Here is a 20,778-nt window from a genome sequence, read left to right on the forward strand (position 1 = left end):
GTACTAGGGAATTGGGGGGGAAAATCCGAGAACCGTACATTTTGTCGCTTATTTGTAGGGGAATGGGATAATTCTCACAAACAGCCCCCATTCTAGGGATCAAAGTAGTAGTGTTATTATTATTATGTGACTCCGTTTGCCTAGCAGCAAAAGACGGACCAGACCGCGTTTCTTCATTGTGGGAAAAAAGTCTAGATGGAGGAAAGGGGGGGACAACAAGGCTCTCCCATTGCCATAAAAAATTTCCCACAAATCCCTGTCCCCGACCCTGGGCATCTTCGTCGATAAAATATGTGGAAGCTCTCAAGCGTATACCTTTTGCGGGCTGAGATAGTCGGCATGCCGTGTTTCCGCCACCAGTCCGACGTGGCCGACCTGTCCATCTCGCGAGACGTCGGCAATCCTGACCTTGACGTTTCTGAGAAGTCTCGCTCTCTCCAGTCCGCCGAGCGTCGTGCCCCCGTCAGGGAGGTCTATATGCGGATTATCCCTCGTCAAGCTGCTCACGTAGCCGAAGATATCGGGCGCGATGGTGTTCTGGTGTTTCCCCCACAGGAGCATGTCAGTCATGTCGCCCTTGTGAATGGGGAGAATGTTAACGTACCTTGCGCAGCCAGAACGCGGCCATGGCTGCTCCAAATAAGACTGCTTGGGACACGCAATCAACAGCAATCCAAGCCTTGTTCGTAGCGTATCTGGGGTTGTATTCGGCACCCCTCATGGGGGTGATTGCGAAGTCAGGGTCGGCTCTGACGGAGTCTATGTCGGTGGAATTTAAGGGGAAATAGACCGGGTTGGATCTTTTGAGTTGAGAGGTATAATAATACGTGTTTAGGACTTGGGTGATCCCTAGGCTGACAAAGTCACCATCTCCATCGACGTTGTTTCTGATGTTCTCAAGAATGCCTGCGTATGTGGGCAGAGGTTTGCCAGTGTAGTCGTCAAAGAAGGCGTCGTCCACCGTGCCCCAACTGATCGCATTTTTGGTGGTGAGTTGATTGATTGAGACGAGGTTCTGAAAGAACCGCTCGGCAAAGATGTCATCATCGAATGGTGTGGAATTCTCGGACGGGCTGTCATTCACTTGTCAGAATGTACTATGGCCATGATACCCCATTGCAAAACATCCTTCCAGGGTTCTTCTTTGTATCGACAATGTGAATGAGGACCACTTACTGCTGCTGGCGAGAATCTCGCATTCTGCGAGTGCCGCAACTGGCACCGGTGCAATGTACCTCAAGCTCGACGTGTTTCTGGACGATGGTGCAAGAGACTTGCACGGCCACAGACGAATTGTGCTGGGCAGAAATGGTGAAAGTCCGAGGACTAGTATAGTTGTTCGCCTTGTGGACTGCTGCGGAGTCACTCATGTTCATGGCGAGAACAATCGGTTTGGTGGTGCCATTGGGGAATTGCGATCCATGTAGAAGCGTCCAATTCGAGCATTCCGCCTGTAAAAAGGATGTTTCGAAGTTGTAGTCGCCAACGAACGCCATGGCTAGGGTATCATAATCCCATAAGGGGTAAACGTTGCAACCGGCAAATGAAGCATACCAGTACTCTGATGACTTAGATACGTCCGTCCAGCTTGAAGTCTGGTTGCTGGCAACATAACTACATTGCAGAAGAGATAATCAGCCCAGCGCATGTAGATGCCATAGAGAGGCATCAAGGGTAATCTTATTAATTTGCCGTAAGACTTACGGGTAGCCCTCAGGGAAAGGGACAAGGGCCGCACCAGTATAGTCAGATGGATTAGGACTCGTGTCACTATTCTGAGATTTTTGACCGTATGTGACATAGACGCCATATTGTAGGTTCAAATGTTCAAAGAAAGACTGTGGGTAGCCTGTGTACGTCGCGTTCTGAAATGCTGATGGAGCGGAAAAACTGCGGTATGCGACAAGATGATTCGAGGGAGGGCCGGACACTTGGTATTTAAACTCCTCCTTGCTAGCCTGGCTTCCAAGATAGTAAAAGGACCACATGATGATCAAACCGACGCTGATCGAGTCGAACGCCCGTAAAAATAGGACCGAGCGAAGTGTGCTGATCAAAGACATGCTCGCCTGGTACTGCTCCAGCCTCGCCACATACTCTCCTTTCTGTGCTCTCCACAACGCCAATCGTTTCAGGAAGGTTGTGAAGATCAAGACGAAGACAATGGTGAAGGCCGTTGCGAGCTGGCCGTTGAAACGAATTAAATAGGTGGTCAACGGACCAACTTCGTCTATGAAGTAGCCTTCGTCTTCGTCATCCATGCTTTCGGCCTTTAGACAAAGGCCAATCTTGACCATGAGGGCGATAGGAATAAGGCACAGGCCCACATCGTACAAGTCCAGTAGGATTTCGTTGATTCGATCGTTGGCCAATGGTTTTGGATCGGATGGCCAAGCTGTGGGAATCCATGGGTCTTGCCGGGAGTTTGGTAGCGACGCATTGGACTGGTTGAGCTCTGTCATCTGCACAAATCCGGTCTCTTTGACCGGCATGATGGGCATGGTGATAGCTTGCCGTTTGCCAGCACCGGAGAGAAAATACGCTGGAGAAACAAACGATTGGTAATAATGAGGTGCATGGAAGATGTTGAGAGGCCTGCTAAAGAAAAGAACTAGAAAAGGAGCAAGGAGTGTTCATTCCTTTAATGTTTGTCCACAACGGCACAACATCCTTCGGTCACACATCGCCAGCATTAATTCCGATAAAGTGGCGGTAGTTGCGACTGGCTGTATCGAAACAAGAGCGCCCGCTGGACGTCCTTTGCCAAGCCGAAATTGAAGCCATGTCGCTTTCAGGGTGATATGATACCAGTGTGGAAATGGAATGCCGAAGGAGATACCACATAAACGGTCGGCTTCAGCCACTGCAAGAGGCCCTTGACCTTTTGGGACCACACAACTTCAAGCCAGCTTGCCTAGTGCCGCCACATGCAAGCCACAACTTGAGGGTGATGTATGCGTCCCCTTTTTGAGCGGAAGCTCGCCGTCCCCTCAAGCATGATCATCTCAAGGTCGTTGAGACAAGCTTTTCATTCCCCTTCATGCTCGAGCCGCCTGGATCCTCTCGATAAAATCAAGGTTTCGGTTGGGATAGACGATACGAGGAGACGTGGGTGCAACCACGTGCTGCGCCACTGCTTGGAAGCCCAGCTCGAAGTCTGCAAAGCTCACAAAGGTCGATGCGGATCTTGGAGCGAGCCATTCTGAGGCTGCTCATAGTTGAAATGCTCTAACGATGACAGGAACATGCGAGTTCAGAGTGGCTGTTGAGAAAGTACGCGTAAAAATAGGGGAATGAGCGGAGACGTCAAATGAAGCAGCGAGGCGAGAAGGAGGCGCAAAAAGGTGGCCAGGCACGTGCCAGGCACGTGTCAGGCTAGGGCTTCGGTACTTCTTACAAATTCTCACCGTAGAAAGTGCACATCTGGTTCCAATGCTCCGTCAATCGTGAAATTCAAAAAGTTCCCCCCGGAAAACATCTAGTGGGACGTGTTCAATAATATATTGTGAAACTCCCTCCAGATAGGTGTGAGATCTAAGATGGCAGCCTTCGGCGGACAGACGCCCACGATCATCGTGCTCAAGGAAGGTCAGAAAGCCCCTCGCCAAACACTAACCCTCTACATCATTTGTTCCGTGCGTTTACTCACACCACTTGTGGCATCCAGGCACCGACGCTTCTCAAGGCAAGCCCCAGGTGATTTCCAACATAAATGCCTGTCTCGCCGTGCAAAATACGATCAAAAGCACCCTCGGCCCTTACGGTGGCGACCTACTCCTCGTCGATGCCAACGGCAAACAAACAATCACAAATGATGGTGCGACTGTGATGCGCCTACTTGACATAGTGCACCCGGCCGCCAGAATCTTAACGGACATAGCGCGGAGTCAAGATGCAGAGGTGGGCGATGGAACTACCTCGGTCGTTGTGCTGGCGGGAGAAATATTGAAGGAAGTAAAAGAGTTGGTTGAGCAAGGAGTCTCGACGCAGACCATTGTCAAGGGACTGAGGAGGGCCAGTGCGATGGCGATTAATAAGATCAAAGAGATCGCCGTGAGTGTGGACGATGGTGCAAATAAGAGAGAAACACTCCGAAAATTGGCGGCCACAGCAATGAGCAGTAAACTCATTCACCGAAATTCGGGTTTCTTCACCAAGAGTAAGTTTTGCTCTGCCACCTCTACCACAGTAGACGGCAGCATTGGAACTCGCTGACATTGAGGAAACTGTTTAGTGGTCGTCGACGCAGTCCTAAGCCTCGACCAAGAGGACCTGAACGAGAAACTCATTGGCATTAAGAAAATCACCGGCGGCGCCCTCGAAGACTCTCTCTTTGTCAATGGGGTGGCCTTCAAGAAGACCTTTTCCTATGCCGGTTTTGAACAACAGCCCAAGTCCTTCAAGAACCCTAAAATCGTATGCTTGAACGTCGAGCTCGAGCTGAAGGCAGAGAAAGACAACGCAGAGGTTCGGATCGATCAAGTATCGGAATACCAGGCGATAGTGGACGCCGAGTGGCAGATCATATATGACAAGATGGAGGCACTATACAAGACAGGGGCGAAGGTGGTGTTGTCGAAGTTGCCAATCGGTGATCTGGCGACACAATACTTTGCGGACAGGGATATCTTCTGTGCGGGGCGTGTCGCCTCTGACGATTTGGAGCGGGTATGTCAGGCAACCGGGGCTGTCACACAGAGCACCTGCAGCGATATTCTGCCGGCGCATTTGGGGACGTGTGGACTGTTCGAAGAGCGCCAAATTGGTGGTGAGCGGTACAACCTGTTCAGTCACTGTCCGGAGGCCAAGACATGCACGTTGATTCTGAGAGGTGGAGCGGAGCAGTTCATTGCCGAAGTGGAGCGGTCGCTGCACGATGCTATCATGATTGTCAAGCGGGCTCTGAAAAACCATACCATCGTCGCCGGCGGCGGTGCCACCGAGATGGAAATTTCGGGTTACTTGCACAGATTTGCGGACAAGAATGTGCCTCACAAGCAACAGGCAGTGGTAAAAGCCTTCGCAAAGGCCTTGGAGTGCATACCGCGTCAGCTGTGTGACAACGCAGGTTTCGACGCCACGGATATCCTCAATCGACTGCGGGTGGAACACCGAAAAGGAAATACTTGGGCTGGGGTGGACTTTGATCATGAAGGGGTACGGGATAATATGGACGCCTTCGTTTGGGAACCCGCCCTGGTCAAATTGAATGCCGTCTCGGCAGCGGTGGAGGCAGCGTGCCTGATCCTGAGCGTCGACGAGACGATCAAAAACGAGGAGAGTCAAGGTCCGCAAGCCCCGGCGAGAGGGTTGCCACCTGGTGCCGCCCAGCGAGCATTGAGAGGAAGAGGGAGGGGGATGCCGAGAAGGTGAAGAATTCAAGCTCTAGACACCGCCGCATTTGGACAAAGCGAGTCCACCGTTTCGTCGACACCACACTGAGCGGGCATTCAAGACTGGTCCCATGCATACGGATCTGCGGCGAATGGACATGAGTAGCTATGAGGATGAAAAGGAGTCCACGCATGATACCACCAGATATCCGACTCCTTTCGATGACTGGGAACGACGTATTGCCATCACGAATCAATTTTCAAGATATGCACCGTTGTGCTGATGGAAATCCGGCTCTACGGCTCTACGACTGTCTCAGTGCAGGCGGCAGCAAGTATTGCTCCTTGCCAGCGCAATGGAAGCAAATGAGGAAAACCAAGTGCTGCAAGACTGCAACTCGTAACTGCTATCGACCGAGCACGACTCAGCATGTTCAGCTGAAGGTAATTGTTTGGAGAAGATCTCAGACCCGAGTGATTGATGTGGTTACTTCAAAAGGCTTCGCAAAGGCTTGCTGGACCTGATCACGGGCAGAGCGTTAGGTTCGATGTCAGCCTCGTCGAACATGTACTCGTATTAGCACGTAAAGAACGAGGAGCCAACATTCTCAGAGTCACGATGTGTACTTAGTACAGAGGAACATACCTTCCACCCTGGTGCCGGAACCACTCGCGAGGCGCCGGAACAATTTACTCGCTTCTGTAAGCCCCGTCACTAAGCGATATAAGGGGTCTCCTGTACTTTTGTCCGTTGATCGTATCGGCAGCCTCTGCTCCTGATCCACTTGGCTGGTGAGACGACAGGGTATTGCTTTTGCCTTAATTTCGACACACTCTGTCCCTCAAGGAGGACTGTTGCTTGTGGGACATCAAAGTAAGGTAACCTTGCGCCTCACGTGCTGGAGACGATTGGCATCTTTCATCAGCCTCACCAGCCACAAGTTGAACCTTGCATCTGGAGGCTGTGGCTAAGCGTTCGTGATCATCGCGGGGATGCCGATCTTTTCGAGTTATGGCCTCATCTCCTCTGGCTTTTTGAGTTGGCAAAGCCCGAACAAGATCCCGTTTAGATGGTATTGGTAGGGTGCCGGAACAGACACCGCTTCATTGGGCGTTCCCTTGGACCGGGTACACTAAAGGGTGCGGGGATATGATCGGTGAGGGCTGCAGCTTCCCTATGCAGTCGAGCTGCATCTATCCCGTCCTTATTCGGAGGGTCAATGAAAACGGGCCAAGGCCTGAATTGGGTTGAAGCTCGTATTGCGGGTGCAAGCAGCTTCATGATTGATGGGAGCTGCATAGAAGCTGACCTCAATACCCTCAGCCCTGGAGGTATATAGCCAATCAAGGAAAAGTGTGTGACTGATCACCCGTGTGGCGGGCTGATCTTAAATGCAGGAAAAGAGCTTTGAGCAGTAGCCGACAACGACTGTCCCTAGGGCGTTTGCTGATGCAGCATCTAGGGAAGAGCTGGACTGCGGACAAGCCTCGCAGTAAGAACGATGTACGCCACGTGGACCACTGTTCGACCATGAGCAAGTGACCCCATTCCTGGCATGTGGAAAGGTCAGTTCCATGGACACATGGACATCGTACAAACGGGACCAAGTGCAGCCCTAGTGCACCGGCCAAAGTGTGTCTCAGCTCTATTCGCAGCAATAAGGGAAGATTGTTCCGAGGAATCGCGTATCGCCAGACTACAATCCCTGTGGTGCTTGCAATATTATCATGGGCTATTGAAACGTCTTGGAGATACTCGAGTTGATTTGATGTTGCTAGCTGCAGGGGGCCAGGGATAGCTTCTGGCGGATGCAGGCCCGTTTCAGGAATTCATTCACTTTGTGTGTGAACCGCCTTTTCGATCGGGTGGCTGATGCTACCCGTATGTAACTGGTAGGGTGGAAAGGAGGACGGCGAGGGCTGGACTCGTCGAAAACGAACCCTGGCCAACGACTGACCGAGAAGCCCAAATCCCCACTAACCGAGGCCGCAGAGATGGCTCACTAGGGCAGTGAGGTGGGTTCAGAGGAGGGAAAGGGACCTAAGCCATAACATTCGTCAGCTAGTTTGCGCATGTCCTTGGTGGAGGAGGTGGAGGAGGTGGTGGTGGTGTTGTTGGTGATGGCGATGAAGGCTAGGAACTTGGAAAAAGTGAAATGCGTCTTTGGAAGGGCAGGCAAGCAGGCTGCGCGGCGTCATCGAAGCTTCGAGCTCATCAGGCACACACTGCCACCTTCAGCAGTCTTGATCAATCATCCACCATCCACGCTTGACTAGGTACATCAACGTCCTTTTCCTCTGTAATCTCTTGGTCGACCCTGGTGACCCTCGCGTGTTTGACTCGGCTAATACGAACACACGTCAACCCCCCCGCTCCACCTTTTCGATGGACTAAGAACGAGTCCCCGAACACCGGGTGCCGCCCAATTCGATCTCGAACCTCAAATTCGTCTTACAAACCGCCTCAAAAGACCTCCTCCTCGATCGTCGACTATTCTTCACCTTCGTCGAATCCTCATCAATCACCATCGATATTCATACGGCGACCTGACATTCTCCTCTTCTCCCTAATCGAGCTCGTCAGCAGCCATGTCTTTCTATCCTGGCTCTGGCGGCTACGGTGCGCAACAGCACGGTGGTTATGGCTACCCTCCTCAATCACACTCACCACAACCATACCCTCCCCAAGGCTACTCTCAAGGATATCCTCCTCAAGCACATTCTCCCCAGCCATATCCTGCTCAAGGTTATGGAGCTCCTGGTGGTTTCAGTCAACCTCCACCACAGGTGGCTCCTTACGGCTACAACAACCCACCTCCACCACAGCAAGGCGGATATGGCGGGTATGGATCTCCTCCTCCCCAGCCAAATGGCTACCCAGGTATGCTCCATTCATGTTCTGAGTTGAAATATCGTTACTTACCTTGTACAGGCCCTCGACCGGGGATGCCTTATGCCAATTCCTACGCACAAGGCAACCAACATGGCCGCCCTCCTCCACCTCCTACGGCACCACAACAGTTCGGCCACGGAGCCCCTCCTGAATATAGCTTCCAATACTCCAACTGCACAGGGAAACGCAAGGCACTGCTGATAGGCATCAATTATTTTGGCCAGAGGGGTCAACTCCGAGGATGCATCAACGATGTCAAGAACATGTCCACCTATTTGAACCAGAACTTTGGCTATGCTAGAGAAGACATGGTGATTTTGACCGACGATCAACAGAACCCAATGTCGCAGCCTACAAAAGCCAACATACTCCGAGCCATGCACTGGCTGGTCAAAGACGCTCGGCCCAATGACTCGCTGTTCTTTCACTATAGCGGTCACGGTGGCCAGACACCCGACCTGGACGGAGACGAAGAAGACGGCTACGACGAGGTGATCTATCCTGTGGATTTCCGGACGGCAGGACATATCGTGGACGACGAAATGCATCGTATCATGGTCAAACCACTCCAGCCTGGCGTCCGGCTCACTGCCATTTTCGACTCGTGCCATTCCGGGTCCGCCCTCGATCTCCCGTACATCTACTCGACTCAAGGAGTGCTCAAAGAACCCAACTTGGCCAAGGAAGCCGGTCAAGGCCTCTTGTCCATTGTTTCATCTTATGCTCGTGGCGACTTGAGCGGGATGGCCTCGTCAGCGATGGGGCTGTTCAAGCGGGCTGCCACAGGAAATGCCGTCTACGAACGAAACAAGCAGACCAAGACCAGTCCTGCCGATGTGATCATGTGGTCTGGCAGCAAAGATGAGCAGACTAGCCAGGATGCCAACATTGGGGGCGAAGCCACGGGAGCCATGAGCTGGGCTTTTGTGACTGCGTTGAAGAAGAATCCCCACCAGAGCTATGTGCAATTGCTGAACAGCATCCGAGACGAATTGGCTGCAAAGTATACGCAGAAGCCTCAGTTGAGCTGTTCACACCCACTCAGTGAGTCTCCATCAATCATCTTCTCCTTTCATGATTAACTGACTTTGAAATTCTGCAGACACTGACCTCCTCTATGTGATGTAAACGGATGATATTGATACCCGGGGAGTTATGGCAGCCCTTGTTGATTTTCCACTCAGGTGGCGTCTGAAGCGCAATAGGGCGCTCTCTTGTACAGCAGGACATGGATTGATCTGGACGAGGCTGGAAAGGTGCTCGGCAGATGCACTCGAACTTGGCCTGGACCTGCAGATAATGTAGGAAATGAAAAGTTGCGTTTCAACGTCTACTATTGTGACGACCGAGCGAGCCATCTAGAACTCGTTGTGACCGTGCGCAAATGTCGTAGAATCATGCGCGAATAAATGAGGCTCCAGAAAAGGCATGGACTAGACAGCCGTCAAAGCCGAGAATCCTCAAATGGATCTGCGTGGAAATGATCCAAGGCTGTCTTGTTGGTGTGCCTGTGACTTGGTAGGGGCGGGCAATGATGTGCACCCTCGCCCCCGGATTCCCCCTAAGGTTGCCTTGGATAGAGTAATCCCAGGGACTTGTCGGGCGTTGTTATTGGTGTCCAGCTGGTGCCTTGGGGGTCCCGCACTCACAGTGGGCTAGTCTATTTCTAGGCTTCGGCTAGGCGGGCTCACTGCCTGGATGCCTTCTAGAAACCGTGGCACGTGCTGGACGCTCCCCGACCAAGGCACCTGATTGCAACGATGGGTGCGACGGTGCCGTGTATAGCGCCTCTGCCGTCACTCGCCATGTCTCTCTACATCCATTCAGACTGCGTCCACCACCCTCGCGCCCCGTCTTCCAAGTTCTTGGTCGTCTTGGTATATACCCAGGTCTATTTCTGTCTGTTGCGCATACTTCATCTTCGCAGCCTTATAGCCCCCGGTGCGTCAACCACAATGACACGCACTGACCACGCATCTCCGCCGCCATGAAGCCCGATGTTCCTCCCTCCTACGAAAGCGCAGTCAGTCGCGAGGCATGGTCCATTATCGCGCCCTGGATTTCTTCCAGCGATCTGTGCTCGGCATGCCTGGTGTCGCGGAAGTGGTACTCTATCTTTGTGCCATTCCTCTGGGGCGACCCTGCTTCCCACTTTGGCATTGAGAATGACGCTGTCTACGTCGCTCTCACCCGCTTCAAACGAAGCTTGCGCAAAGCAAGATTAAGCGTGAGAAGCCTCACTCATACCCTCCATCTCCCGCCAGCTCTCAGCGAGATCTATGGCGGTCCAAATCCTACCTGGTTGCGCGACGTCCTCGAATTCCTTCCCAACCTGCAAAGCCTCATTGTCACAAAGCTGCCATTCTTTGACCACCATAGCCTCAATGCCTTGAGGAACGCAAGCGCCGGCAAAAGATTATCGACTGAAGAAGCAGAGGTATTTCCCACATACGGACTGAAATTACTACTGGCCTCCAGTGAGCCAAACACAACGTCTTCCTCACTTGCGAATGCGCTACCAAGATTTTCGAGTTTGGTCTACCTGGACCTGTCCTTCACGTCACCCGCAAGAGATGCGGCAGTTCTGATAGCCTTGTCATATCTGCCAGATCTTCAGGTTCTGAAGTTGCGGGGAGTTGGTCTTAGAGATGGAGAGGCCGAGGTCCTAGCCAATGCCATTGGGATCCGTGTTCGTTTGCTCGACCTCCGAGACAACCTGTTGACCGACATGGCCGTGCGATCATTGATGCAAGCCTGCTTTCTACCCTCGGATGCTGTACAATCAGGATACCTCAACGTGGAAGATTGGCCCGTCGGCATGGCTCCAGGGCCGGACTTTTTCAGTCTGGATACCCTCCGGAGCGAAGAACTCGACCACGAATTGCTCAAGCAACTCACAAAGCCCCTCACTGGAAGACTAGCTTTTGAGGACATTCCTCACCGAGGCCTGACTCATCTCTACATTTCAGGCAATCGGCTATCTGTCGAAGGCCTATCAAGCCTCCTGAAGTCGGAACGCCTGCACATTCTCGATGGAGGTTCGGTTGACACAGTCAAGACCATTGCGCGGACTCAATCGCTTTCTTCCCCTACAGGTTATATTGACGAAGTCCGCTTCCCAGGCGCCGAGAAGCTTATTCCTGTGCTTGCAACATCCGCTAGCAAGAATTTGACCTACCTTCGTGTTGACCACACATTGGTCACGGCAAAGTTCGACCCGGGGCCGGCAGTCGTGAAACCAAAAGCGTCTTCGGTCGAACTTGCGGGGACTGAGCCGCTTGCTGCTGAGCTTCCTACTCAAGCGAGGCAAATAGTAGAGGCCCCAGCTCCTGCCCATTATGCGGTAGAGTTGCCAGTTCCCGATCAAATCTTCGAACTTGATGCCACTCCAGCACCACCACGAGCAGAATTGATTGGTGATGTGATATATTTTGCCCTCAGCCCTCCAATCGGAGAGAAGCCAGAGGTAGCAAGTCCTGTTATTGAAAACCACAATCCCATCAGAGGCGAAGGTCCTTTTGCTCCAGAGGTAGTCAACGGTGCCGCGGATGATCTCGAGAACGACGATCGTGCCACGGCCCCTGACTCGGAGATCTCTGACGAAACAGGAACGCACAGTACAACGAGATCAATTCTTTCACCAGTGTCTCCCATGACGGCTCATCCCGATAACATGACCTTTCAACCGCTGATAGCGCCAACTATTCCAAAGACTAAGCCTGCACCAACGTCCGCTCCAAAGAAGGCGGAGGGTCCAACCTCAGCTCCCACAGCCACTCCCGTACCACAGCCGAACGCATCTCTCTCACCAACTCCGGCTGTGTTGCACCATCGCCAGGCTCGGCTAGAAGCACTGCTGGCCAAGAGACCTCCAGGGTTGTCTTCCAAGACGACCAACCCAGGTTCAGAGATCCCGAAGATCACGGTGCAGAACTTGAGCAGTCTCCATCCCGCCGTGCTTCCCAACCTGAGAACTTTGATCCTTACCGAAGTGCCCACCACAGTCCCAAGATCTTCCCCAGTGATCCCTGCCCTCAAGGCTTTCATCTCTGCTTGCGCCGATGAAGCCGCAATTGCTCGCCTCCTTGCAAGGACGGACTATTCTCTCCCACCCGGTCGGGCCCGCCATATCGCCGAATTGGAACATGCACGGTCGCTCTTTGCTCTTCGCACAATCATCCTGGAGATGGAGGACCCTACCGTTCCGAATGCCAGCGAGCAGCGCAGGTGGCAGCATTCTCGTCAGCGCATCAGCATGAGTAAATCCTCGACAGGCGACCGAGATAGCGAGAATCTTTGGTCCGCCGCAGAGAATGACTTCAGCTTCTTCGGAGAAGAAGGCGAAGAACAGGATGAGTGTGGAATCTACCAGCATGACCCGGAAAAGTATTTCCCCACGGCGCATTTTGATGATAAGATTTTATTAGGTCCCGAAGACCATCCAACAGAAAGTGGCTCCAACAGTCCACATGGGAGCCTCCACGGATATGGTACATTGTCCCCAGCCATGATGAACTATGGTGGTTCCACTGGGACATTAAGAAGTCCGAGGAATCTACCATTGGGTCGGAACCGGAGAAGCTCGAATGAGTCCCAGCGGAATGGCACCGTGCGAAGTTTCTTGACTGAGATGGCAGGCACACCAGTCTCGCCCAAGTTTACAAACGGCAGGCTGCGCCCACAGTCAAGAGATTCGATGGTTCCCCCGACTTCCAATCCCGTCCAGCAGCAGGAAGAAGAGCCGAAAGTGGATGTCATCGCTGAAGTCGCTGCGTGGCGAAAGGAGCGAAAGAAGGCCTATGAAGATGAATTGGCGCGGTACCGAATGAGTCGTGGAAGGGGTGGCGCAGGAAGATCGAATAGCCTGACCAGACAAAGCAATGGACATTCGCCATCTGCGCCGAGAGGCTATGGATATGGCTTTGATCAAGGTGCTGGCCCAGGCTCACTCGCGTATGCACATGCGCACACGAATGGAAATTCACCGGCCAGCCAAGGGAATCATACTCCCTCCGGCAGCTCACATCAGGGCGAGATTAACGATCTGGACATGAAGTTCATCGAAGGACACTGGAAGGGAGAGATCAAGGTGATCAGAAACGCAACACCAAAAGGCCGAACAGGCGTGGTGGACATGTATGGAAACTATTTTGAGAAGGGGTATCTGTACCCCTGAGGAGGAGGAGGAGGAGGAGGAGGGGCGGCATGGCGCGGCAAAAGAAGAGTGGAAGCTTTCTCGTGCAATTTATGGGCATTCAAATTTAAGCTGTACTTTTTGGATGAGGGACGACAAACCAAACCTGTGAACGAGCGTGGGCGTTTTCGGTGTCTCTAGGGCCCTTTTTGTCTATAACACGATGTCTATGCCATGTACGATATATATGTGAATATCACCAGGTGAAACCTACTGCAGTTACATGTATCATGCATGTCCAAGGCCTGAACAATTAAACTTGACGGTCCTTTCGAGTCTCATGATGGGTCCTTTTGTCGGTGTTCAAAAGTCCAGCGGCTACAAACAATACTGTAGCAAAACAACAATCACGTCGAATTGCAGATTGTAGGCCACCAACTACCTAGGTACATATATAACAGGAAGCTTATGAGTACTCAGGCATTGCAGGTAAATAGCCACGTCCGTACATAGCTACATAGCCACGGGATATATAGGCACAGCTCTCTGTAACGTACACGATATCCGCCCGTCCTCCACGCAAAAGATAAAATCAAGAGTTTCACTCGATGTATCGTGGTATCATGCAATCTTGCTTGACAAAGACCATGATCACATGGCTTGATGTCACGAAAAGAAAAACGCACATGTCGTCGTCGTCAAGCACTAGCACTAAACCTGAAAGCAATATGCCACCCGCCCCGCCCGCCATGTAAAATCCTTAGTGCTCCGTACAAATGCAAGGGAGGACAACGGCTCCCTGCGGTTTCATTCCCCGTAAGTCGGCGGAACCAGTTGCTGGGACTCTTGGTCCCAGCTTGGCCATCGTGGTGGGTATCATGGTGTGAGGCCGTATCGTATTCATCAAATCTCCATCTCCGGTATACATTACCCGGTTGTTCGTTTGTCATACGACCACCTGCCTCTGGGCTGTCTCAGTGACGGCCATGGGCATCGCACATTGCGGAGTCAGCTTCTTCAAGGTCATATTAGTACTGGCGAACATCTTGTTCTTGTCCTTCTCTTTGATGGTCTTTTTCGCGTTTGACTTTGCAAGATCAACATCGGATACGCAATCTCCATTTGACTTGTCTTTCCTCTCGGGCGCAATGGTCTCTATCACCTCTTGCTGCTTTGGTTGTTGCAATGGCCAAGTCTTGCTGGGACTCATCTGATAAAGTTGCGGTGTTGGGGTGGTATCTTGGTCTCTGAGGCTCTCGAAATGATTCTTGTCAGTTTTAGAATCTGCGAGACCTAGATCACTATCGTGACTATGCTCGCTGGTTTGAGCAACGTCTGCTTTGCTAAATCGCGGCGACTCTTCACTGGTAGAGTGGTAAACCAGCGGATTTTCTGCCAGTGGCGGTCCACCAAAGCGCTCGCCCAGGCAACGCAGGATAGCGACAAAATATTGGTGCAGGAATGTGAAAATATTTTCGTCGCCTACGATCTCGGCCAAGCTACGCGGCGTGGCTTGTCCAACACGCCGCGGGTGGCCGTCTGGGTCAACCGTGCGAGCCGTCAAGAAGGAAGACACGGGAGTGTAATTCCTGGCGGTGGATTTGCCGCTTGTGTCCAGCTCGGCTTCTTTTTCTTCTTTCAACCGTTGCTTTTGGGCAGCTGTTTCAATACCTTTCGCCATCCGCGCGAACGATTCCCAAAGCATGGGGCAAGCTTCAAATGCGCGACTGGCATCCTTCCCCGCTAAAGCCAGGAAAGCGTATGCCCGCCGTCGGCCTCGGGCCTTTGGATCTGTGAGCCGAAAAACGTATGCAATGGTATAGCCTGTGTTGGAGTCACCGAAGCAGAAAGGGCCGTCCGACATGCCTCGGGGGAGAAGTTCGCAGGACAGAGTCCGAATAACAGAAGCACGTAGTTGGGCATAGCTCTCCCGATCCGCGGGGGATTTGGCCGTGAGGTAAGTTAGGGTGTGGTCGTGACAGTCGTCGGACCGGTGAGTCTGGAGATGTGATGTCGCATGGGAGGAGCCAGATGACGTGACGGATGAGCCGTAGGAGGACGGCTTGGAATCGTCCGAGACGTGAAGACTGCTATTCCTTCTCTTCTTTTCTCGGAGACACACAAATTCCCTTGATCGCAGCACTGGCGCTCCTGTATTGATGTTGTTTTGGTGATTCGCTCTCTTGCTACCTGGTGCGCCGACGGGGAGCTTTTCTGCTACGGCCTTCGGGACCGAGAAACTGCAGCTGGCACAGGTCTCATCTTGGTTCCGACCATACCGCCACTGTGAGGAGAGCGTCCGTGACTGGTCAACTGGCTGAAAGAGAGGGTGTTTCTCGATGGTAGGACTTTCAGGCTCTGTTTCCGAGTCGATCGCGGTGGATGCGCCGGAAATATCGGTGGGCCAGGTGGAATTCGTGTCGGTTTTTCTCAGTGATGGCGGAGCCTGGAGGTTCTGTGAGGCTTCAAGGGAGGGATTATGGACTTGGGTGGCAAGGGACTCGGTGGACGAGGAAGCTCTCAGAGGAGGCGACGGTGGAAGGCATAATGCACATTCCAAGGGCAGGACTTGGGTGCAGAGAACGGACTTGGGGCCATGGGCCTCGCAGAAGTGGGTGAGTGCGAGCTGAAAAGGGAGCGTTAGTTCATATTGAACGAAAGCGCAGTGGTCATTAGCAGCAGCGGGCGGAACAGGCATAACAAGCGGCAGTCCTGGAAAGTGACGGAGCAGGATGAGAGCATATCCACAACAATACTCACTGTGAAGTCCATTGTGTAACCTCTCCCTTCTCTTTCTTTGTCTTTTTTTCTTTCAACCAAACCGCAAACTCTGCTACAGTCTGAGGAGGTGGACGTTGTACATGTTTCGGTTTGCCAGGCGGACGCAGCGGGCTGAGGCGGGGCCAGCCATGAGTGCCTTGCGCTGGATGGCAACAGTCGAGGGTCGTGAGGGAGGGATCGCTTCAGTCCAACGGCGCAGGCGAAGTTTGGGTCGCAACAAGGTCGACGATGGTTGAAGACGGCGATCAAAAGGGAAGCGGGAGGGCAAGAGCTCGTGTGCTCGATCGAAGGGAGATGAACCTGGCAACGTAACGGTCGACTGGAACCGCGGGTCCGGAACGTGTGGAGATTTGGCGTCACCAGGAAGAAAAGGTGCGATGTCGATGAGGAAGAACAGTACAGCAAGGACAACAGTACCACAGGACCACAGTACAACAGCGCCGGTGACAGCGAGCAAGACTGAAGATAATAAGCTGGACAAGTTGCAGGTACTGTTCACGCATTCAAGTGAGGCAGTCATGACGGTCTGGCCTTTTTGTCGGGCCTTCTGGCGCAGACCTGTAGGCGCAGGCCTTCAGACCGCCACTTGGGTGCCACTTGCGATGGATCCATGGATTCTAGGGATTCGGCCGTGTCCAATCAGCCCTGGTTCGATGACTGAAGTCTGTGCGATCGAGGCAATTCGAGGCAACTGGGGGCGATGCCGCCGCGAGTAATAATAATCCGCTCATCCACTATTGCCCCAATTCTTCTCACATGCTTTCTGTGCCAGTCTAATGCACCGTTTGCGCAGCTAACTCATGCGAGAGAGGTACTTGGTGCTGCTGCCAACGCTGGGCTGCTGGCCAGTCGAGCTGCTTGTCGGTAACCGTCGACTCTGTGCTCGGAACCACGGGATCGTTCAATCTACCGCACCAAGCTGTCGTTCTTTTTCAGGTGCATTTCCCTTTGCGCCCAGTCCGTCTTGAACCTTCCGTCTGTCGTTGCTTTTGGCACCACGAGCGCCACAGGGTGACCTTGTTCCTGGATTTCATGCACCTGCAGTTCGGCTGCAGTGATCAGAGTGATCTTCCTTTTGGGGATGTCGATCTCCTGTACAATGGCGAGCCCCAAGCATCGAGAACACTCTGCCGGAAACGGAAAGGAACTTTCCAGATCGCCGTGCTCTCGCCAAAGCGGCAGATCTTCCTCCGTCCGATATATCCCGCTTCGATGGCTGTCGTTACTGTTTGCGATGAGATCACCTGGCGCTTTTGGGACTGCATGGGGAGTGAGCGCCAGAACAGCAACGATACTTCCCTCCAGCGCATCGTATGTGTCCTCAGGTGCAACATGGCCGCCTAGCAGCATGATCGCCGATACGTTCGCGGCATTCCCACCATACGTCAGGGCCATAGAGTAAGTCCTTGTCACTAAAACAGGGGTGTCGTCCCAGTATGGCCGATTGATAGGTGTGTCTCTCAGGTGGAAGTATGACTGCATTTGCAGGTCATGCTCCCTCACTGGAGACGTCTTGTCAAACACCTGAGCCGGAATTTGGTGTATACGACAATTCCCCGCCTCTGCTAGTAGCTTCCAGGGCTCTAAATGAGGCGAGTCTGGAGTAGAGTCAAGACAGACAATATCCGACGGAGATAGCTTTGCCCAGAGCTTGCTCGCCATAGTGTTGTCGATGCCATTTAGCCACTTGGGGTATGTAACAAGGACTGGTGCACCCTCGAATTCGGCACGACATTTCTGTTCAGCATCCAGTAAGTCAAAAATGCGATCAAAGTGCCAGTTTGCCAGATCTCTTGCATCTAGATCGCCAAGGAAATGCTTTGCCAATATCTGAATGGATCCTTCTCGGGAGGATGGCAGGATGTTGGTGAACGATGGACCAAAAACAGGAATCGCAATATGCACTAGGCTGATCATCCCCGGAGGAGCAAACTCTGGCATATTCGTGTCTAGATCCAACAGTATGACTCCTTTTTGATGAGTAGCATCTGGTCTGGCAGATTGTTTGGCAAGGATTCGGTTGAAGACACACCGAATCAAGGTCGAAAGTCCTGACGAACGTTTGCCGCACATTAAGACTCTTCGTGGCTTGGTTGTATCATCGTCTGAAAGTCCTGTCAGTAGCGATTTCCAGCCGGTGATGTCCAAGTCTTTCAGGCGTCTGGGAGCCTTCGGGTCTTGCTCGAAAGAATGACCCAGCACGTAGAAAGTCGCAGCCGACGGCTTGACGCCAAAGGGAGTCCACATCCCTCTGAGTCCGATGTACGGAAGATTTCTGACCCCGTCATTGAGAGATTCAAGTTGAACTTCGGCACTCGAGCTCACGGCTTCAATGGAGGGAAGTGTATGCGTAGCGGGAGCATAGATGCGATGGATGGCCGTCGCGGCAGTAAGGATCGCACCGTAGAGGGAGACGGATCCTTGCTTAACCCAGAGAGTATATGTTCCCAACGCAACACATTTCTGGGCGAGTCAGTACAACTTCGCAGGGTTCATTTTGGTCATACCTGGCCTCGCGAGAGTTTGATCTTGACTGACCTATCAGTCAATTGCTCGATTTCCCGAGTCGAGCTGAAATGGACTGCCGAAGCTTCGACCAGCGTTGCAAACTGGTTCGGGGTCCGTATTCCCTCATCTTCAGACAAGCTGCCATTGTCCACAACCTGATCAAGGGGTGGAGCCTCACTCAGACCGGCTTTTGATACTGGGGGAGGAGTTACTTGGCCGGGACTCGACGCAGCATCCTGCACATCCCGCAAGAGCCGTCGCCTTGCGACTGCGCTGAGTCTTCCACCATCTGCACCCCTGTTAGCATGTGCTAGACTTGTAAAAGAGCTCTCAACGTACTAGCTGGCATAAAATGTACTAATGAAGAGTGAAGAGGGAAGAGTGGCTGCACACAAAGTCGCTGCAGCAAAACCCTCTTGGCCTTTCACTTCCCTGGCTTGCCTGGCAGGCTTTTCCACTAAAGCTTTTAGCTCCGGCTGGTCCCGAGGTACTAGTACCTAGTCTGCTGGTCACTAGTATTTGCTGCCTCGCAGATCCGCCTCTACAATTTTCTCCAGCTTTTTTTTTATTCCAGTTCATCTACCTCTGCGTACCTAGGTACACGCCCCTTTACCTTCTGACTTTGCAGCCATGGGGAAGAAAGTGGAGGCAGTGCGAAATAGCGTACTGAGTGAAGAACGAGTGTATGATTCCAGCGACGAGGACGAAAATGAACAGTCGTCTGAGCAGGAAACTCCGAAACCCAAGTCGAAATCATCTCAATCGAAGACTCCAAATGGTATCAAGACTTTCTCGCAAAAGACCAGTCAGAGGCTTCCGTCTTCGAATGCATCATCTTCCGCAACAGCTTCAGATAATGACACCGAAGAAGACGAGGACGAAGAACAAGATGGAGTAGAAGACGAGGTCGAGGATGAGGAGGATGACTCAGACAACGAGTCAGCATCGACTCCGAGTCCTTCGTCTAGCCGAAAGAGACTGTCTCCAGGAGTTCCAGAGACTCCCTCAAGCAAGAGGGTTAAGACAACTACACGAGACAAAGTCAGCATCCCTCCAAAACCCTTCCAACGGCCCAAAGGCTACGAACCGCTCACGTGGTCGGCCTCGGACTACGCGTCCGACATGGATCTATTCGACGACTTGTCCAATAAACAAATATGGCACATTTCAGTACCCAGTTCAGTCTCCATTGACTCCATCAAAGAGCTCGACATTGAGGCGGTGTTGAGGGGACAACCGATCCTGAGTCGGAATGGTATCGACTACGGCATGAACCCTCTTCCGTCCAAGGACGAGGTGATCCTCCTGCCCCACGGCTCCGACGGAAAGTACAAGCAATGCGCCCGGAAGATCGAAAGAAGTTTTCTCATGCGAGAGGTCGACACGGCCAAGTCCACATCTCCGTCAAAGGCAGATAATCCGCAGGTGGTCTTCACAGCGACCCAGATTGGTGCGCCCAAACAAATCCGAAAACAGCCCGAAGGACTCAAGATGCGCTACGTGCCATATGGAGTGTCGCCGTCACAGGTCGACAGAGAAGAAGATGTGGAGATGCGTGATACATTGCACATTCCACCCGACGTCGACGCTCAGATGTCTTCTTCCCCGGTCCAGTCTAGAAAAGCACGACGAAATCAAACCAATGGAGAAGCCGCCAACGAAAAGAGTCCGGAGAAGAAGCTGCGGGGTGCAGATGACACACCAGCCTCGAGCGAGAAGAAGAAGAAAAAGAAGCGGAAGCTGGTAGACGAGAAGGTGTTGTAAGATGGGCCGGCTGATAGATTTCCCTTGGCTGGTGCTGATGGATGCTGGACTGGTACTTGTATAGCACATGAGCTTAACCGCCTCGCCGCCTAGGATTTTCAAGGCGGTATTTTGATGTTATGGTCCACCGTACCCAAGACCCTTGACCGGGATCCCCCACTATGCAACTTTTTTCCCAAAATGCGGCATGAGTGCGTGAGTGCGTGAGTGCGTGAATACACTTTTCGCGGGGAAACTTCGCACGTAGAGAAGAAAAAAATACGGTGCGAAGGGCAGCTCCCGTGTCTCTTCCATATTTTGTGGTCTGCTCCCTCCCGCCAGCTGCCCTACTGCTTCTTCTTACTTTCCATATCTTGGTTGCCTCC

At 52.6% G+C, this 20,778-nt stretch overlaps 7 protein-coding genes across 7 annotated transcripts; 4 read left to right on the top strand and 3 right to left on the bottom strand.

Annotated features, from left to right (window-relative positions):
* Nucleotides 1–303: 303 nt before the first annotated feature.
* Nucleotides 304–2,501, bottom strand: Z520_01694 (uncharacterized protein; the record flags this gene model as incomplete). Its single annotated transcript, XM_016772210.1, has 4 exons — nt 304–537; nt 605–1,073; nt 1,177–1,587; nt 1,705–2,501. The coding sequence occupies 4 exons, from the start codon at nt 2,499–2,501 to the stop codon at nt 304–306; spliced, it is 1,911 nt and encodes a 636-aa protein (XP_016637349.1).
* A 1,038-nt stretch (nt 2,502–3,539) lies between these two features.
* On the top strand, nt 3,540–5,373 carry Z520_01695 (uncharacterized protein; the record flags this gene model as incomplete). The annotated part of the gene is made up of 3 exons (XM_016772211.1): nt 3,540–3,588; nt 3,668–4,159; nt 4,235–5,373. 3 exons carry the CDS (start codon nt 3,540–3,542, stop codon nt 5,371–5,373), a joined length of 1,680 nt encoding a protein of 559 aa, XP_016637350.1.
* A 2,549-nt stretch (nt 5,374–7,922) lies between these two features.
* On the top strand, nt 7,923–9,354 carry Z520_01696 (metacaspase-1A; the record flags this gene model as incomplete). The annotated part of the gene is made up of 3 exons (XM_016772212.1): nt 7,923–8,214; nt 8,266–9,270; nt 9,329–9,354. The coding sequence occupies 3 exons, from the start codon at nt 7,923–7,925 to the stop codon at nt 9,352–9,354; spliced, it is 1,323 nt and encodes a 440-aa protein (XP_016637351.1).
* An 859-nt stretch (nt 9,355–10,213) lies between these two features.
* On the top strand, nt 10,214–13,402 carry Z520_01697 (uncharacterized protein; the record flags this gene model as incomplete). Its single annotated transcript, XM_016772213.1, has 1 exon — nt 10,214–13,402. One exon carries the CDS (start codon nt 10,214–10,216, stop codon nt 13,400–13,402), a length of 3,189 nt encoding a protein of 1,062 aa, XP_016637352.1.
* Nucleotides 13,403–14,306: 904 nt separating this feature from the next.
* Z520_01698 (uncharacterized protein) lies at nt 14,307–16,058 on the bottom strand (the record flags this gene model as incomplete). The annotated part of the gene is made up of 1 exon (XM_016772214.1): nt 14,307–16,058. One exon carries the CDS (start codon nt 16,056–16,058, stop codon nt 14,307–14,309), a length of 1,752 nt encoding a protein of 583 aa, XP_016637353.1.
* A 989-nt stretch (nt 16,059–17,047) lies between these two features.
* Nucleotides 17,048–18,998, bottom strand: Z520_01699 (uncharacterized protein; the record flags this gene model as incomplete). The annotated part of the gene is made up of 3 exons (XM_016772215.1): nt 17,048–18,604; nt 18,649–18,938; nt 18,989–18,998. 3 exons carry the CDS (start codon nt 18,996–18,998, stop codon nt 17,048–17,050), a joined length of 1,857 nt encoding a protein of 618 aa, XP_016637354.1.
* Nucleotides 18,999–19,279: 281 nt separating this feature from the next.
* Z520_01700 (uncharacterized protein) lies at nt 19,280–20,413 on the top strand (the record flags this gene model as incomplete). Its single annotated transcript, XM_016772216.1, has 1 exon — nt 19,280–20,413. The coding sequence occupies one exon, from the start codon at nt 19,280–19,282 to the stop codon at nt 20,411–20,413; it is 1,134 nt and encodes a 377-aa protein (XP_016637355.1).
* Nucleotides 20,414–20,778: the final 365 nt, after the last annotated feature.

Source organism: Fonsecaea multimorphosa, assembly GCF_000836435.1.
Source record: "Fonsecaea multimorphosa CBS 102226 unplaced genomic scaffold supercont1.2, whole genome shotgun sequence".
Lineage (NCBI taxonomy): Eukaryota > Fungi > Ascomycota > Eurotiomycetes > Chaetothyriales > Herpotrichiellaceae > Fonsecaea > Fonsecaea multimorphosa.